Source organism: Gallus gallus, chromosome 4 (genome assembly GCF_016699485.2).
Source record: "Gallus gallus isolate bGalGal1 chromosome 4, bGalGal1.mat.broiler.GRCg7b, whole genome shotgun sequence".
In the NCBI taxonomy this organism is placed as follows: domain Eukaryota; kingdom Metazoa; phylum Chordata; class Aves; order Galliformes; family Phasianidae; genus Gallus; species Gallus gallus.
In genome coordinates, this window is record NC_052535.1 from 49,119,957 (window position 1) to 49,135,936 (window position 15,980).

Consider the following 15,980-nt stretch of genomic DNA (forward strand, 5'->3'; position numbering starts at 1 on the left):
TGCTCAGTTGTGTAAGGATGAGAGAGCCAGGATGGGGCTGTTCACAGAGATGATGCTGCGTGCTGGGAATTACCCCTTGTAAAGTTAATGAAATGGAAAATTCCCAATTCACCTCCAAGGTCCCAGGGAATAAAGTCAGTGCCGGGCCACTTTGCTTTCCCCATCCCTCCAGCACCTTCCCATCACCAGGTAACTTACCTGTCCCTTGTGTGTAGCATTTATTTAACCCCTTAACTGTGAGATTAGCTGGCCTGGACCCTGTAGCCTTTGGTCTGGGAGGCCCCTATTGCTGCTGGTGTTTGCATTACAAATGTGTAGGGCAGGGTGCACTGTGAATGTTCTTTCAACAGATGTGGCACCACGGAAGAGAGAGAAGCTGCCTAGCTCCTTCCAGCTCCTTTCCCTCCATCAAGACATACAGCAGCCACCTGGCTTCGTGGAGATGCCATGCTGCTGCTGGTTTTTCTGGAAGATTTTGGGGGCTACTTTTACTCTCTTCCACTCCAGAATGAGGCAGAGATGAGCTGCCCCGCTCCTGGGACCAGTTCTGCAGTCATTGGCTGAGGGGTAGCTTTGGGGCTCATGGAGAGAGCCCAGCATCAGCTTTGCTGAGGGAGGACATCACCAGCTGAGCTACCCCCCAGCTCAGCTTGAAACGAGGAGAAAACTTTCCTTCAGCCTCACTTCACCTCCAGCTCTAGCCTGCTCTCTTGTGGGAATTTTAATTCCCCAGGATTTCTGACACATTGTACACTTTCTGTGAATCTTCTCCAGGCTTCTCACCTGGATTTTTTTTATAATCTATTTGGCTGTGGTTGCTGCTGATGGGAGGGGATGGTTCCTTGGCTGGGCACCCGTTTGCAGTGAATTTCCCCCAACCCCCTTAGGGAGGAAGCCGTGCACGTCTCTGCCTGCTGAAAGAATGTGGGATGACTCCAACTGTGACTGTCGGGGATTTTTTTATGCACTGGTTTTCTTGTGCCTGGCTCTTCCACACGCTTCCCTTCAACACAGGCAGCATGAACCTTCTTGCTTGGGAACCGCTGTCCTGTGAACCATCGTGCATGCTTTACCCTGGAAAGTCTGGCCCCAGTCTGCTGCACGTGATCTCATAACAGCTGTGCTGGCAAAGGGGGATAGATAATATATGTGGCAAGTGGTTTGCAAGGCTCAGCTGAGTGCTCAGCAGGACCCAAACATCCATCCAGCCCACATAAAACAAGGTGGGATCCATTTTGCGTGTTGAGTTTAGTGACAAACACCCACCCTGACATAAGTATTGCTGTGGGGCCTGCATGGTGTAGGATTTTAACCTGATTGTAATGCTTTCACTTGAGTTGGGGTGTTTGAGACTGCTTCTGGTGTTGATCCTGGTTCCCTGCAGCAGCATCTCCAATATATCAGAGGCCAACAACAGTCTTGTAACATATTCAGCTATATTCTGTTGACACCGAATGGTTGGTTTCATGCTTTCATATAACCAAAAACTCTTAAATCTGTGTTTTCCTACTATCTTTCCCTCTGATATCTCATGCTTCTTCTCCAGCCTACAATGTGTCAGGGAAAGCGTGAAGGGACACCTGCTGGAGAAGCACAGCAGGCCCATGCCTTCCAGTTGTGCTTGTAGGTGGTAGGGAAAGGAATGTTTCTTGTCCTGTGCTGACCCCACACAGGCTGCCAGCTCCTTCTCCTGCGTCCAGGCTCCCACTGGTTTTTGGGCACAAGAAAGCTGGTAAGGTGTGGCTCCCTGCACATGCCTGTGAACCCAGTGGAGGACAAGCTCCCAGGAGATAGACGCTGTTGCTGACAAGTGCACATTTGCAGTACAGATGAGTTTGGTGGCAAGGCTGCATGCTTTCCACATGAAATGAGGCTGAGACCTAAAGCCCCAAGACAAACACTGGGCAGGCAGTGCTGCTGGGAGCCCTTCTGCCCAGTTTGGTGACATCCATGCCTTGCTTCAGTGCATCCCTTGAAGCTGGGGTCTATCCCATGAGTAAAAGACAATCTGAGCCTCTGGAGGTTTCTTGACAGAAGCTCTCATCGCTGTGTGCTCACATGAAAAATTTCTTCTCAGAAAGGGTGGTGAGGTACTGGCACATGCTGCACAGGGAAGTGCTGGAGTCACCATCCCTTGAGGTTTTCAAGAAAAGTGTAGATGCAGCCCTGAGGAACGTGGTTAGTGGGCATGTTGGGAAGGGTTGATAATTGGACTGAACGATCTTAGTGGTCTTTCCCACATTTATGATTCTATGTGCAGGGACATCCTCTAGCCAGCCAGTCGAGTTAGCCCAGGACAGGCTCGGTTCTGCTTTGGCTTCTGAGCAAACAGCAACAGCAGCAGCAGCACGAGGCCATAAGTGAGGGGAAGGATACTGTTGTAGGAAGTCCACAGCAGACAGAGCATGGAGAAGCTCTCTGTCTCCACAGCCATCTGGATGTAGGCAATGATGAGCTGTGTGAAGACCCAGGTTGTGCCACGGTAGAGGAGCTTTGCAACACAGGAGGTGGCCCGGGAGCTGAGGAAGGGATGGATGCGATAGTCAGCCTCTACCATGATGGCCCAGCACAGGAAACCAAAGATTTGCCCCGGCCGAAGGCCGTGCCACCATGCAGAGAAGGCAAAAGTGGCAAGGAGTGGCTGAACTGGGCAGCGCTGGAAGACCAGCCTCCTCAGCCAGAGGGATGTACTCCTGTTCCACGTTCTGGAGAAGACAGACAGGCGATGTGTGGTCTCCAGCGTCCAAAGGTCGTGGCCAGAAAGGTCTCTGTGCTCTACCGCTGCCCCAAAGCCTGCTGCCTCCAGGAGGGCTTCATCCAGCACCCACTGCGAGTAGTATGCCAGTCTGAAGAGCAGGGCCTGTGCCCACATGTGGCCCATGCTGGCCCAGCCCTGCATGCAGGGCAGCCAGCCCTCCAGCCATGCACGCAGCACCTGCAGCACCAGCACCCCGAGGTACCTCCAGCCCACAGCCCGCAGCGGGCAGGGGACAGCCCCCAGAGACATGACCTGGGCCTGAAACTTGCTGAAGGAGCACAGCGGGCCTCCAAGGAGGGCTGGGAAGAAGAGCAGGTAGCTGCACAGGGGCAAGGCTCTCTGCAACAGCCCCTGGCCAGGCTGGGGCAGCACGGTCCCTTCGTGGATGTCCATGGCCAGAGATGTCACCTTCTGAGTGAGCAGCATGATTGCAGAGAGGGTGACAGCTGGCCTGGAAGGAGAGGGCACCTGAGCACTGCTGAGAGACCCTCAGAAGGTGGACATGAGCACGCATGTCCCACTTTCCCTTCGTCATGCCCACAGAGTGCTGCAGGCTGAGGGAGGCCCAGGGGGACCGACTGCTATGAAGCAGCGTTTCATGCAGTTCCTCCCAAAGCAACTGGGAGGGTGGGAGAGGGGGGGAAGCAATGCTGGAGGGTTACCTGGTATCCTGTGACTCCAGCACCAGGCTTCCCAGGCCCAGGTGGCAGAGCGTCTGCCAGCACATCTGGAGGCTGAAGACCCAGGTATGGACATAAGCTGGGCTGACCAAGAGGAACATGAGCACGGAGCTGACAGCAGGGATGAGAAGCAGCGTGGCATAACTGCCCATAGCTGTGCCTGCAAGGAGACATCCCCCAGCAAGGAGGAAGATGTACCTAGAAGAGACCAGATGCCCTTTGGACAGCTTTTGGGGAAAACATAGCTTGGAATTCCTGCTCAGGTGTAGTATAGTAGTATAGTGTAGTATGAGACGTGCAGCCTCCACAGGGCCACACTGGGGCAGGGCAAAGCAGGTCCTGCCTGGCCCCTATCCACATCGCACCAGAGATAGTCCCCATTCCCTGCCCTGCTCTTCTTGCCTGCGTGCTCATTCTGGTAAACCCACCTCTTGCAATGCAGGAGAGCCTAGCCTGGCTATTGTAGCTTTAACTGCCCTGAACTGGCCCTACTGCACAAAGAGGGGACTGGGGACAGCCAGGAGAGACCCGTAAAGTACCCATGGATGCAAACTGCCCTTGGCATGGCAGCAGGGATGGAGACCACGTACCGGGAAGTCAGAGAGAGGTGCCCCAAAGCACAGAGGTAATGGAAGAGAGCAGCGAAGAGGAAAGCTGCCAGCTGGTACCAGGCTGCAGGGAGAAGGATGAGCAGGTCTGCCCAGCGCATTGAGAGCCTTGCTTCTTCCAGCCCCTGGAGAAGGGACTAAGCCAAGAGCTCTGGTTTATATGCAGCAGGACCATGGCGCAAAGAGGAGAGCCATGGAAACGAACGTATCTATGGGAAGAGGAATGTGTTTTCCCATTCACTAATGTTGGCTCCTTGAAGCACCTCTGTCCCAAGGTTTGTGTGTAGGTGGAAACGTTTGGGGTTGGTTATTTACTCTGCCAGACGCCTGGGCCATTACCACATGCTTTGAAGGCAGCGGGAGCCAGGGCAGAGATAAGAGCCTCTTCGAGCTGCCAAATGTGTCACGCTGGGATGCACTTCAGAGCAAAATCCCCAGGTACATCCTGGCTAGTCCTTTCTCTTGGCTACTTCTCAGCTCAACCCTTCATGGAAAGCAGTGGTTCTTTCCAGCTCTGGCTGGGAAATTGGATAGCTGCTTTATTTTAGGCACGTGAAGAGTGTTACTGCAAAGAGAAATACCTTGGAATTTCCCACTGGAAGACAAAATGAGAGAGGAATAAAAAATAAGGTTTTACCCTCACTCAACTGAATGATTTAAAATACTTAGATTGGTCTATTTTAGCAGTAAACAGGGCAAAACTAGTGCTTAATATTGTAGAAAAACCTGTGCTCATAAAAAATTATTATTTTTTTATTATTATTTTAAAACTTCTATGAATTATTCCAGTCTTCACTGAGCTTTTCAAGCCACCACGATATTGGAAAGCTCACATCATTGTTTGGATGGCTTTTTTGGTTATGAGAAGGCAGGGACCAAAACCCCATGGAAAAAAATGGCTCAGAGTGAATGCTGCAGAGGGACTGCCTTCTCATTTTGCAGTGTTTGTAAGAGCAAGTCAGTAAGTGTTTGCAGTTCCTATGTGATAGCACCGGAGAGAAGCTTTTTCCATGCCATGTTTGGCATGCATGGCATGCAGCAACAGCCTGGTTTCGTGGGACTCATCCTGCCAAGTCCATGGAGCCCAACACTGACTTTGCAGAGCAAATATTTTTCAAGGCCTTTGTAGTGCCTATTTAAGCAATTCACTGCTATGGTTCTGAAAAAATGTTACTGCTTTTCAAGAAGCCACGGTAGCATTGGAAATGTGATAGTTGGCTAGTGCCTCTTATTTGGTAATGCTAGCTGCTGGGCTGTGGAAGGGTAATCTTATAGTGAGCGTGTGAGCCATAGGGAAACCTACGAGACAGCTTCATTTGCTTCATTTCTATGTGCTAAACAAGCAACAACACGGTTCCTGTCTGAAGATAGAATGATTTGACAGCAAGTGAGAAGAAGTGGGCTGAGTACTGTCAGAGCAAGCTGTGGGCAGGAAATCTGAGCAGATACAACTTGGATACTACTCTTGGGCTAGTATCCAGAGAGTTCATGGCTCTTCCCTTGGTGGAATATACTGCTTTGGGAACAGTCTTGGTTGTCGATTGTAATGTAACATATACTGACCTTATACATATGTAGGATATAGACGTGATCCCCGCACATAAGTGATTTGCAGGACACACTGCAAAGTGAAAGGTACGAATCAAAAACAAAACCACCTTTATTTTAATGAAGACTTTATTCTAGAGAAAAGCACATCAATTGGAAGGGAAGCTGTTAAAATGAGGTTTAGAAAGGCTGGACTGAGCTCCTGCCTCAGACTTTCTCTGCGACCTTGGGCAACCCGGATTTTCCCATCCACAAAACAAGAGGATAGCTTCTGCCTCCCCGTAGCATTATAAAGCAGAATCAATTGGAAACCTTGAGACCTTACATTTGCAGTTGATAAGCGGAAAATGAAAGTGCCTAAATGAGAAAGGAATGAATAAACAAACGCATTAGTTTACTAAAACACAAACATGCAAAAATCCTTCCTCTGTTTGCAGGCGGCAGTCCCACACAGCTATTTTGCTACTTGTTGCTACTGCAGATTTGCTGACCACTACCTGCAAATGGCCCGTGGATGCTTATGGCAAAGACCTTTTTGTCTCCCTGCACAAAAGGCTGCATCCCAGTAGCTTAAGGATAGTGCAGAAGTCGATTGTTAGGTTGGATATTAGGAAAAAATTAATCTCAGAAAGAGCAGTGATGCAGTGGCACAGGCTGCCCAGGGAGCTGGTGCTGTCACTGTCCCTGGAGGTGTTCAGGAAACACAGAGATGTGGTACTGAGGGCTGTGGTCAGTGGGCGCAGGGGGGATGGGCTGGGGTTGAACTGGATGGTCTAAGAGGTCTTTTCGAACCTTCATGATACTATGATTCTGCTGCAGCCCCACTCATAGAGGTCTGAGAAAGCTCCATCTGCCTGGTTGCGACGTAGCTTTGAGTTCAGTCTCTCTGGCTGGTGATTCCTGTTCCCTAGTACAGGGACTTCTGTCAGTAGGGTGCCAAGATGGATGTAGTTGGAAGTTAGAGAAACCAGGCGAGTGGAAGGCTCTTTCATAGAGAGCACTGCAGAGATGTCTCTACTGGGGCAGCCAACAACTTAACTAATGGACACCCTGTACTCATTTTTACTGACATCTGCAGGATGTGTTGCCAGAAACCCGAGCGTTCATACTCTCTTTTTCAGATAGAATAGCTCATGACACAGTGCAGATATGATCTGCCTGCTATGACCAAAAAGGCGCACACAGAAACCTTAGCAAGACTAACTATATTCATTTGCAGACTAACCACAACCAACTCCTTCAAAGCCACTGTCTGGAGCTCTAGCTAAGTCTGATAGCTCGTGGAGGATATCTTTGCTCCTATTCACTAGGGAGATTGCTCCAGTGATCATGTCTTCTGGGTTACTTCTAGGTTGACAAGCTTTTGCTAGAGAGAGGGAAGAAAGAAGGCAATCAGGTAATTATGCAGTCATATATTCTTTGTCTGTAAGCTGGAAAAGTTTGTGTGTTCCTCTGGGCTGGATTAAACAGATCTGTGTTTTCTCACAGATCTGTTTTCTCACAGTGTTCAGGTCTTCTGGGTTTGATGGTTAAGTCCTGCAATACTCGAGCACTTGAATTCTACAGCACGTTCCGTGTAGTTTCCATTTCTAACTCTCACCTTGGTGTGTGTGCTCTGTTCAGCAGTGCTTTTGTAAGGCTCCCTGTGCACATGCAGGTAGTAAGTGATTCCTGGGTGCCAAATACAGCTTAGAGAGTCTGAGGGATGCACTGCTACTCCCTACCACGTGGATCACTTCTTGTCTCAAGATTTTAAATCTCACAGTTTCTCTGTCCTCAAAAACAATGGATCCTTGAAAGCTTTACTTAAAACTACAGCGTCTATTTTGAGTCATTTAAGGTCATTCAATGTACCATGGAAAATGGTGCTGGTAAATTGGTGCTCATAAAATTTCTGGACTGCTCTAAACAGTACAACTACAGCACCTTACAAACCCAGGTTGCTGGCTGCATCTGGGTGTGGGGAGAAGACACAGATAAATCAATCAGAAGCCTGACAAAACTAGAAATAATTGCAGGGATTTAACTCTGCTTGAATGCGTGTCCACATAACTTCTGGCTCCACACAGGACCAGCCCGAATTCAAACCTCTTTCTGACAGCAAGTGGCAATTGGCATGCTTCTCATGGGCAGAAAGGTGTATGTGCTGCTTCATATAAATGCGAGAGGACACGTCTGGGGACGTGCTTCCTAAAGAAGCAGTTCAAGTTTTGAGAAGCACTGCCTGTTTGCTGGAGCTGTGCTGCCCTCAAGTGGCTTCTTTATTTTTTATTTTTATTTACTTATTTATTTTCAATTCCCATTTTCAATGGCAGAAGAGGTGGTTTATTTCAATGGCAGAAGAGGTGGTTTATTTGCAAGACAGAATCTTGCCTGGAATTCCATTCTCTCCTTCGGTTTTGAGACCAAGGCCAGACGGAGACGGATCCTTTTGCTCCTCCTTAAGGCTTTGGGATATTTGGAACAGAGACTGACCTCATTGAAGACCATACTCTGTGTTGGTTCCATTCAAGCAGACCACAGAGTTCTTCGGACAAAAGGTATGCAACTGCAGGGACCGTGTCAGCGGTGGGAAACAATGGTCCAGGCCTGCATACTTTCCTCCTGCTCCCTTTCAGAGATCCCCTCCTGCCAGCCCGCCCAGCTCCTCCAGTGGCCAGGAGAGAGCAGGATAGAGCAGGGAATCTGCTGGAAGCTGCTAGGCCAGGAATGCCTCTAGGGCCCCAGGAGTCCACCTTGGGACCTGCGTGTTTCAACACCTTCATCAGTGACACAGACAGTGGAACTGAACACACCTTCAGCATGTCTCCTGATGATGCTAAGCTGAGCGTACAGTTGACATAACAGAAGGAAGGGATGCCATCCAGAAGAACCTGGACAGTCTTGAGGAGTGGGCCCATGGGAACCTAATGAGATTCAGCGAGGCCAAGTGAAGGCGTTGCACTTGGGTCGGGGCAATCCCAGGTAGGTGTTGTACTGCAAAAGCACCAGTATTTCTGTGTAAGGTTTACCAATCCCAAAGAAAGTACACAGAGGCAAGTTAACATTTATCAGTTTAATAGAGAAGTACTCACATAGCCAAAGACAACCAGCTGATAGAGCGTCTACCCTGGGGTTTCCTCCAGCAGATACCAGTGTTGGCCAGCCAGCAAGACGTCCACACAAAGCCTTAGCACTGTGGCCATATATGTAACAGCAGGAGACAATAAAGCATTGTGTATGAGGATAAGCAAGGTCATTCACAGAAGGCAAAGATACAACGACTGAGCAGTTTCTCACAAACAGGTTTCTTCTAGCTACATGCAGAAGCTAGAGGTAGTTTACTTGTGTTCCCAAGTGAGCACGAGCCCTTTCTCATGAGCTAGTCACCTGCTCAGGCTGTGATCTGTATTTTTTCCACACACAAGTACAGACTGGGAGAACAATGCATTGAGAACAGCCCTGATGAGAAGGGCTTAGGGGTCCAGCTGCACGAAAAGCTGGACATGAGCCAGCTGTGTGTGCTTGCAGCTCCATCAACAGAGGGGTGGCAACAGGGTGAGGGAGGTGATTGTCCCCCTCTACTCTGCCCTTGTGAGGCCCCACCTGCAGTGCTGCATCCAGGTCTGGGGACCAGCATGAGAAGGATGTGAAGCTGCTGGAGCAGGTCCAGAGGACAGCCATGAAGAGGCTCAGACTGATGGAGCACCTCTCCTATAAAGGAAGGTTGAGGGAGCTGGACTTGTTTAGCTTGGAGAAGAAAAGACTGGGGAAACCTCACTGCAGCCTTGCAGTACTCGAGGGGAGCTTATAAGCAGGAGAGGGACTGATAGTGGTGTGACAAGGGGGAATGGCCAGAAACTGAAAGAGTGGAGATTAGGTTAAATGCTAGGAAGAAATTCTTACTCAGAGGGTGATGAGGCGCTGGCACAGGTTGCCTAGAGACACTGTGGATGCTCCATCCCTGGATGTGCCCAAGGCCAAGGTTGGATGGTGTCCCAGGCAGCCTGATCCAGAGGGTGGCAACCAGCCCACAGCAGGGGGTTGGAACTGAATGCACTTTAAGGTCCCTTCCAACCTAAGCTGTTCTATGATTCCATGATGATGAAATATCTCAATTCCTCTCCAGTGTAAAGGGAGTAGAGCTCTCCTCCTTGAGGAGAGGCAGGGCCGAAAGTTCGAGCTTACCAGTTCATGGGGGTCTCCAGGGGCCTCTCAGTGCCTTTCTGCTAAATTCTAGACAAGGAGAACCTGAGTCACTCAAGGTACATCTTGCACAGGGTACAATTGCAGTGGATCAGAAAGACCATTTGTTGCATTTCTTGGCCTTCTCAGTGGCCTTTTTGCAGTGGCATGATACCTGCATGTCAGCACATCTATCTGAGCCTTCAGGGATCCCTGAGCAAAAGGACCAGGGTAAGGAGGACCACTGGCTTCCTGGGCTGCATGAAGAGGAGTGTTGCTGGTGGGCTGGGGGAGGTAATTCTGCTTCTTTGCTCAGCACTGCTGAGGCATAACTGGAGTGCTGCAGCCAGGGCCGAGCACCCTAGAACATGTGAGACATGGTCACGAAGATGATGAAGGGACTGGGAGCATCTGTAGTATGAAGAAAGGCTGAGAGCTGGAACTCTTCAGCTTGGAGGAGGGTCACGCATGGGGAGTTTATCAGTGTGTACAAGTACTTGATGGGGAGGAATGACAACGGGCTTTTCCAGTGGTGCCCAGTAACAGGACAAACTGTTATGTATGGGGGATGGAGGACTTTGGGGTCTGTGTATGGATTCAGGCATGGGGCTTCTGGAGGGCCCCAGTACTGCCTCAGCCCCACAAAGGCCCCAGGTAGGGTCAGAGGCATCTGGTGGAAGAGACTGTGGAGCACACTAGGGCTTATGGGGCAGCCATGGGGGAAACTGGGTATTCTGTTACAAGGCTCATGGGAAGTCAGGAAACACTAGGGGGACTATGGGTACTCAGGAACACAGTGTGATATCCACAGGGTCAGGATAACTGGGGAAGGTGTTGAAGACAGGGATTAAGGCAACCCTGGAGGAGCTATTGGGAACTGAGCAGAACTGTGAAGCACTCGCCAGGGCAAAAAACAAGGTGGGGAGTCTACAAGTCAGAGGCACCCAGGGCACGAAGGTGTACCTGGGAGGTTGGGGAAGGTAAGGGTTTATGGGGGAATCTGGGTTGGCCGTGACCACCCTGAATGGGGTCAGGGGTACCCGAGAGGGCTCAAGGACACCCAGAGGGGAGCAGGGTCCCATAGTTCCCCCAGAAGCTGATGCCAGAGCCCAGGCCTGTGGCACCTCTTTTATTGCAGGTCCTAATGCAGCCCCTGCCCAAAGGGAGGGGAATCCACCTCCCCACGCATTGCCCCCCATTTCAAGACTCATTCACAGATGCATGAGTGCCAGCGAGGTGCACGGGCAGCCCGTCAAGGCAGGAGACACGCACATGGTGATGGAGCTGCCGGGCCCGGTAATTGCAAGGGGGCCGGGTGTCTCCACCCCGCAGGCGGCAGGCTGTGATGTCCATGGGTGTTGAGGTGCTGTGGAACCCCGTTGCATCGGCTGGGCGGGTGCAGGTGGCCACCAGGTCCTCAGCTGGTGCATGTACAAAGGTGTTGGATGGCTTGCAAGGCCTCCCCGGGGCTGTCACTTGCCGTCGTGCCAGCATGACCGCGCAGTAGCGGTGTCCCATAAGCCCGAGCGTCCGGGGGTGGTCCACATGCTGCCGCAAGAACTTCTCATAGCGGGTCTCTCCCACAGCCCCTGCCACTGCTGCCAGTACAAGGGCTACGCATAGCATCCAGCTTGCCATGGGTACCTGCGGAAAGTGGGGTCAGAGCCTGGACTGCTGGAGCCCGGTCTGGAAACCCCATCTGAGTCCCCTGTAGAGTGCCCATCCCAGAAATGTAGGTCCATTACAGATCTCCTCCAAATGCATGGAGAAATGCCCTCTCAGACAGCTGGGTCCACAGCAGAAGTCCCACAAACACATAGGTCAACTGTGGATTCCACCCAGATGCCCAGATCCCCTACAGAACATCCCAAGGATGATAGGTCTCCTACAGTTCTGCATTCCACAGGCGCCTGCATCTCCTACTGCACACCTTCTGGACATCTGGATCCCCTACAGCTCCCCCACACCCTCAGACACCTGGATCTCTTTCATACCACTGTTTTCTCACTAGATGCTCAGGTTCCTTACAGTTTCCTCCTGCAAATATTTTAGTCCCCCGCACATCCCTCACCTGATTTTCTGTGTGCCTCTGTTTCTCTTCTGGCCTCAGGGTCTCCTGGTCCCTCCCACTCCTCTGTACTGCTCTTATACTTGTCCCAGCTGAGCCCAAAAGGCAAAGGTCCAGGAGGAGGGGCAGGGCAAAGAGCAAGGTCCAGTGTGTGGGGGGGGAACCTGGCATTCAGGAGGCCCCAGTCCCCTCACACCACCACCCCCCTCCGCCAAGGTCACTAGGTAATCATTAATTAACCACGTGACTGTCTGCACACATCCCCTCAGGTGCCCCCTGCCCATCTCACCATGGACTACACCAAGGCTCTGGCCTCGTGATGCTTGGACCCTATGCACAGGATGCAGAGCACAGTGAAGAGCACAGAGCTTATGGCCTGAGGCTGCACACAGACGCCCCCCTCCTCAAGCATTCAGCTCCCATGAGCTCTACCCCAGGCACTCCTGCCCTTACCAGCGCAATGAATGTCATAGTAAGGACCCTGGGACACAGAGAAGGGCACTCAGAAGACCTTGAGTCACAGAAAGATGCAGTGAAGCTCCTGGGTTGAACAGAAAGGGCTTCGCAGGACTTTGGAGTACCAAAATGAACATGGGAGCCCTGAACTGAGCAAAAAGGACTTTGGAAATGCTAGAGGTGCATGGAAATGCCCATGGAGGCCCCTGGACAAAACAAAAAAAGAGATCACAGGTCATTGGTGAGCACAGGAGAACACTCTGAGAACCCTGAAGCCAAAGAGAAAGGCACTTGGAGATCCCTGAGTGCAAAATAAAAGCAATCAGAGGTGTGTTGGGCAAGCATAATGAATTTGAAGGAACTTGTGTTGAACTGCAAGGCATTTGAGAGAAAACTGCTAAGCACAGAAAGGCTACTGGAGGCCCCTTTGGTGCACCAAACTTCATGATAAAGACCTGTGACATGCAGAACGACATTTCTAAGGCCCAGGCTCATCGCACACCCACTGTGAGTTCCCTGGGTGGAGACAAACCTGTGGGTTTCACCTGCCGACGGAGCCAGTGCTCAGAGAGAGCCTCTGGGGGGTGATGAGTGAGGGCTCACCTCTTCTGATTCCATCTCTTGTTCTTTTTCCTTCTATCCCCCTCTCCCACGTGCCAGCCACACCAGGTCTAGATCTTCATACACAGGGCTGTAATCTCTATTGTTCAAGTTCCCACACTTCATTCATAGGGAACAATCCTGATTCCCTCCCAGAACCACTTAGGAGCTCTGGTTGGGCACACAGGTGGAGAAAAGACGCTCCTCCTCTTCCACATCTCCCCTCTTTCTCTCATTTCCGCTGGTCCTGCCAGCTTCTGGGTAGCTTAGGAGCAGTCTCCTCACAATCTTCTGCAGCAGGATGACGTTTGCTTCCAACCAGCAGACCTCCACTGCTTCAGCTGTATCCTAGTGTTTTATTTTTTTTGGTTCAGAAGGCAAGAACTGGGAGAGCAATGTCCCTCCTGCTGTGAGCAAAAATCAGGTTCATGACTGCCTGAGGAACATCAACACCCCTAAGTATATGGGTCCCGATGAGATGCACCCCAGAGTCCAGAAGGAACTGACTGATGCAGTCACCAAGCCACTCTTGATGATTTAGCTTTAAAATTAACCTGGCATGAAGGTAAATTTTCCCCCATTCTGAAGTCATTGTCTGCATACATATTTGATCTCATCAGACTTGCTTGCTTATGTTGTACTCTGTGTGTGCATAAGTTGTGTGTATATGAAAATTAGTATTTAACCTTTGCATCTGTAGATTTAACTGACTGGTCAAAAGTCATGCAGTAAATAGCACTTGGGACTCCAAAACACAGCGCAGAGCCAAACAACAAGACCATCTGCTTTGCTTTCTGAAGGGCGCTTACAGAGTGCAGATAGAAATGTCTGCTGCAAAGGTGTATGTTCTTCCCCTTTCCACATTTGGGATTTGGCTGGGAATCGAGCAGTGCTCTGTTCTTACTCTCCATTCAGTGGTGGAAAAACAGGTATTTTATAAGCAAGGCAAGAGGTGTTACAGTAGATGCCTTATATGTGTCATTTTCTTGTTTCCGCTAAGGTGGGTCTCTCACTGCTCTTGTATTTACAGGTTTGTCTCCTCCCTAGCGTTCAGTCTGGGCATTTGGGGTCTCTACGCTATTACAAGGTGACCAAATTTTTGCACATGTCAAGGCTCTCTGCACCTGCTTTGATGGCCTTTTTCCAGCTGTGCTTCACCGCACTCACCAGGTTACTTTTTTCTAGGCTTAATATTACCTCTTTCACTTTCTCCCTGGGCCGCGGGCCCAAACACATAACGTTCTTGCTGCTTGTCTCCATCTCAGCACTCTCTCTAAATCCCTTGGTCTTGGCAGCCACTTATGGCAGCCTGCCCACCATAACCCTCAGCTGCTCTGGGCACACGCTGTGTCTCTTTTTGGAGCGTGTTCAACTGCGCTGCTATTTTGAACCCCAGGCGGTTGTGCTCAGGCTTAGGCCATCTCCTACAGAGGTAATGGGAGACCTCACCTTCGACTGACCACCCTGCAAGGTCCCTCTTGCTCCAGGTGATTCACCCCTCAGCCTCCAGGGTTTCCTTAGCAAGGAGTATCAGTCCCCTGGTAGCTGATTAGTTTACTGTACTACTTTCAGCTCAGCTGGGTGCTGCTGCGACAGTCCCTTCCTGCTGTTACTGAGAACAAAGGGCTGTAATCACATCCAGCTGAGGGCACACTCAGTACAAGAGGACCAAAAGGCACTCTTGCACCAAGTTAGCCACCAAACCATCATTTCCACAGGCTGCTGATCTGAGGATACGCCGCACACCGACACGTGAAAAGTTCTGGGAAGGGCCCTCTTAGCAACCCCAGGAGCAAACAGCCACAATACGCCAGAATTGCGTAGCTGTGGGAGTGGAATGATCTAAGGAGTGGCATGAATGATCTCAGGACGGTGCCAGACAGCCCTCCAGCAGAATTTTCCCAGCTGTGAGCGTCAGTTTGGTTACTTTCACTGGATCACGGACAGAAACTACTGATTTTGGAAAACCCAAACAGCTTTACAGGCTCCTGAAACACAGCTCCTTAAACGGCAGGGCCCTGAAGACAGATAGATAAATGATTCTATGGTTATACGATGATCGAATTGGCTGAGGGAGCTGCGTTCAGTCTGGAGAAGGCTGTGGGGAGACCTCACTGCGGCCTTCCAATATTTAAAGGGAGATTATAAGTAGGAGGGAAAACAACTTTTTACGTGGCCAGATCGTGATAGGACAAAGGGGAACGGTTTGAAACTAGAGGCGGGGAGATTTGCATTAGAAGTCAGGGGGAAGATTATCACTGAGAGGGCGGTGAGGCACCACACAGGTGCCCAGAGAGGCTGTGGGTGCCCCATCCCTGGAGGTGTTCACGGTCGGGTTGGATGGGGCCCTGGGCAGCCTGAGCTGGCAGGGGGCAACTGGATGATCTTTGAGATCCCTTCCAACCCCAGCCATTGTGTTTGATTTCTGTCACTCTGCTCACTATCTGTAAAGGTGATCCTCCTTTGTGCGCTATCTTAACTGCTAGCAGTTAGATGCTGAAAGGAGTTTAAAGGAAACGTGCTGCCTTTGCTCTGATTTTTGCACTCTCTTCCTTTCAGCCTCTGGAGGTGCAGCGAGGTGCTGCTGTGCGTCCTCACGGTGCCGGGACGTCACGCCAAGTATTTACTCCAGATGAAGTCCCGGGACTTTTATATATCCCACCCTCCCCAGCCAGATTTATGCTATGAGAAATCTGAACACGTTCATGTTTTGGCTGCTTGACTGAAGAACGGGGCGACTAAACGTGTAAAAAAGAAAAAGCAAGCTGTGAGGAAGCCTCTATTTATTGTCTCGCGGCTGCTTCTAGTTCACATTCCACAGCCCAGCTACGACCGCTCACCGTAACCCCCCCCCGAAAGCGAGAGGCGGGCGGCCCCAGTGCGCAGGCGCCGCGGAGGGGCGCTTCACCGCGCGCGATCCCTCCGCCGGGCGGCCTGAGGAGAGAGTTCCCCAACCAACGGTCGCAACGGTACCGGCGCGGGGCGCTGCGCCCCTCCACCGCACGGCGGCGCTGTGGTGCGGACTCCGCCGGCCGCCCCGCCTGCGCGGGAGGCGGGGAGAGGCCGAGGGGAGGCGGCGGCGGCGCCGGCCCTTCTTT

General features: G+C 51.2%; 2 protein-coding genes across 2 annotated transcripts; both read right to left on the reverse strand.

Moving 5' to 3' along the window:
- Positions 1–2,269: 2,269 nt before the first annotated feature.
- MBOAT4 (membrane bound O-acyltransferase domain containing 4) lies at positions 2,270–4,147 on the reverse strand. The gene is made up of 3 exons (NM_001199289.2): positions 4,029–4,147; positions 3,421–3,636; positions 2,270–3,209 (listed from the first exon to the last, which is right to left on the reverse strand). Exons 1-3 carry the CDS (start codon positions 4,145–4,147, stop codon positions 2,270–2,272), a joined length of 1,275 nt encoding a protein of 424 aa, NP_001186218.2.
- A 6,725-nt stretch (positions 4,148–10,872) lies between these two features.
- CL2 (liver ribonuclease A) lies at positions 10,873–11,876 on the reverse strand. The gene is made up of 2 exons (NM_001011690.4): positions 11,830–11,876; positions 10,873–11,402 (listed from the first exon to the last, which is right to left on the reverse strand). The coding sequence occupies exon 2, from the start codon at positions 11,394–11,396 to the stop codon at positions 10,959–10,961; it is 438 nt and encodes a 145-aa protein (NP_001011690.1). The 5' UTR covers positions 11,397–11,402; positions 11,830–11,876; the 3' UTR covers positions 10,873–10,958.
- Between the last annotated feature and the right edge of the window lie 4,104 nt (positions 11,877–15,980).

What these genes read in the sequence shown, in the direction of transcription:
- MBOAT4 (NM_001199289.2), bottom strand. Translation starts at nt 4,147, where the DNA reads ATGCGCTGGGCAGACCTGCTCATCCTTCTCCCTGCAGCCTGGTACCAG. An exon ending in CACCTCTCTCTGACTTCCCG is followed by an intron (nt 3,637 to 4,028) that starts GTACGTGGTCTC and finishes GGTCTCTTCTAG; the next exon opens with GTACATCTTCCTCCTTGCTG. An exon ending in CTGGAGTCACAGGATACCAG is followed by an intron (nt 3,210 to 3,420) that starts GTAACCCTCCAG and finishes CTCTCCTTCCAG; the next exon opens with GCCAGCTGTCACCCTCTCTG.
- CL2 (NM_001011690.4), bottom strand. Translation starts at nt 11,396, where the DNA reads ATGGCAAGCTGGATGCTATGCGTAGCCCTTGTACTGGCAGCAGTGGCA.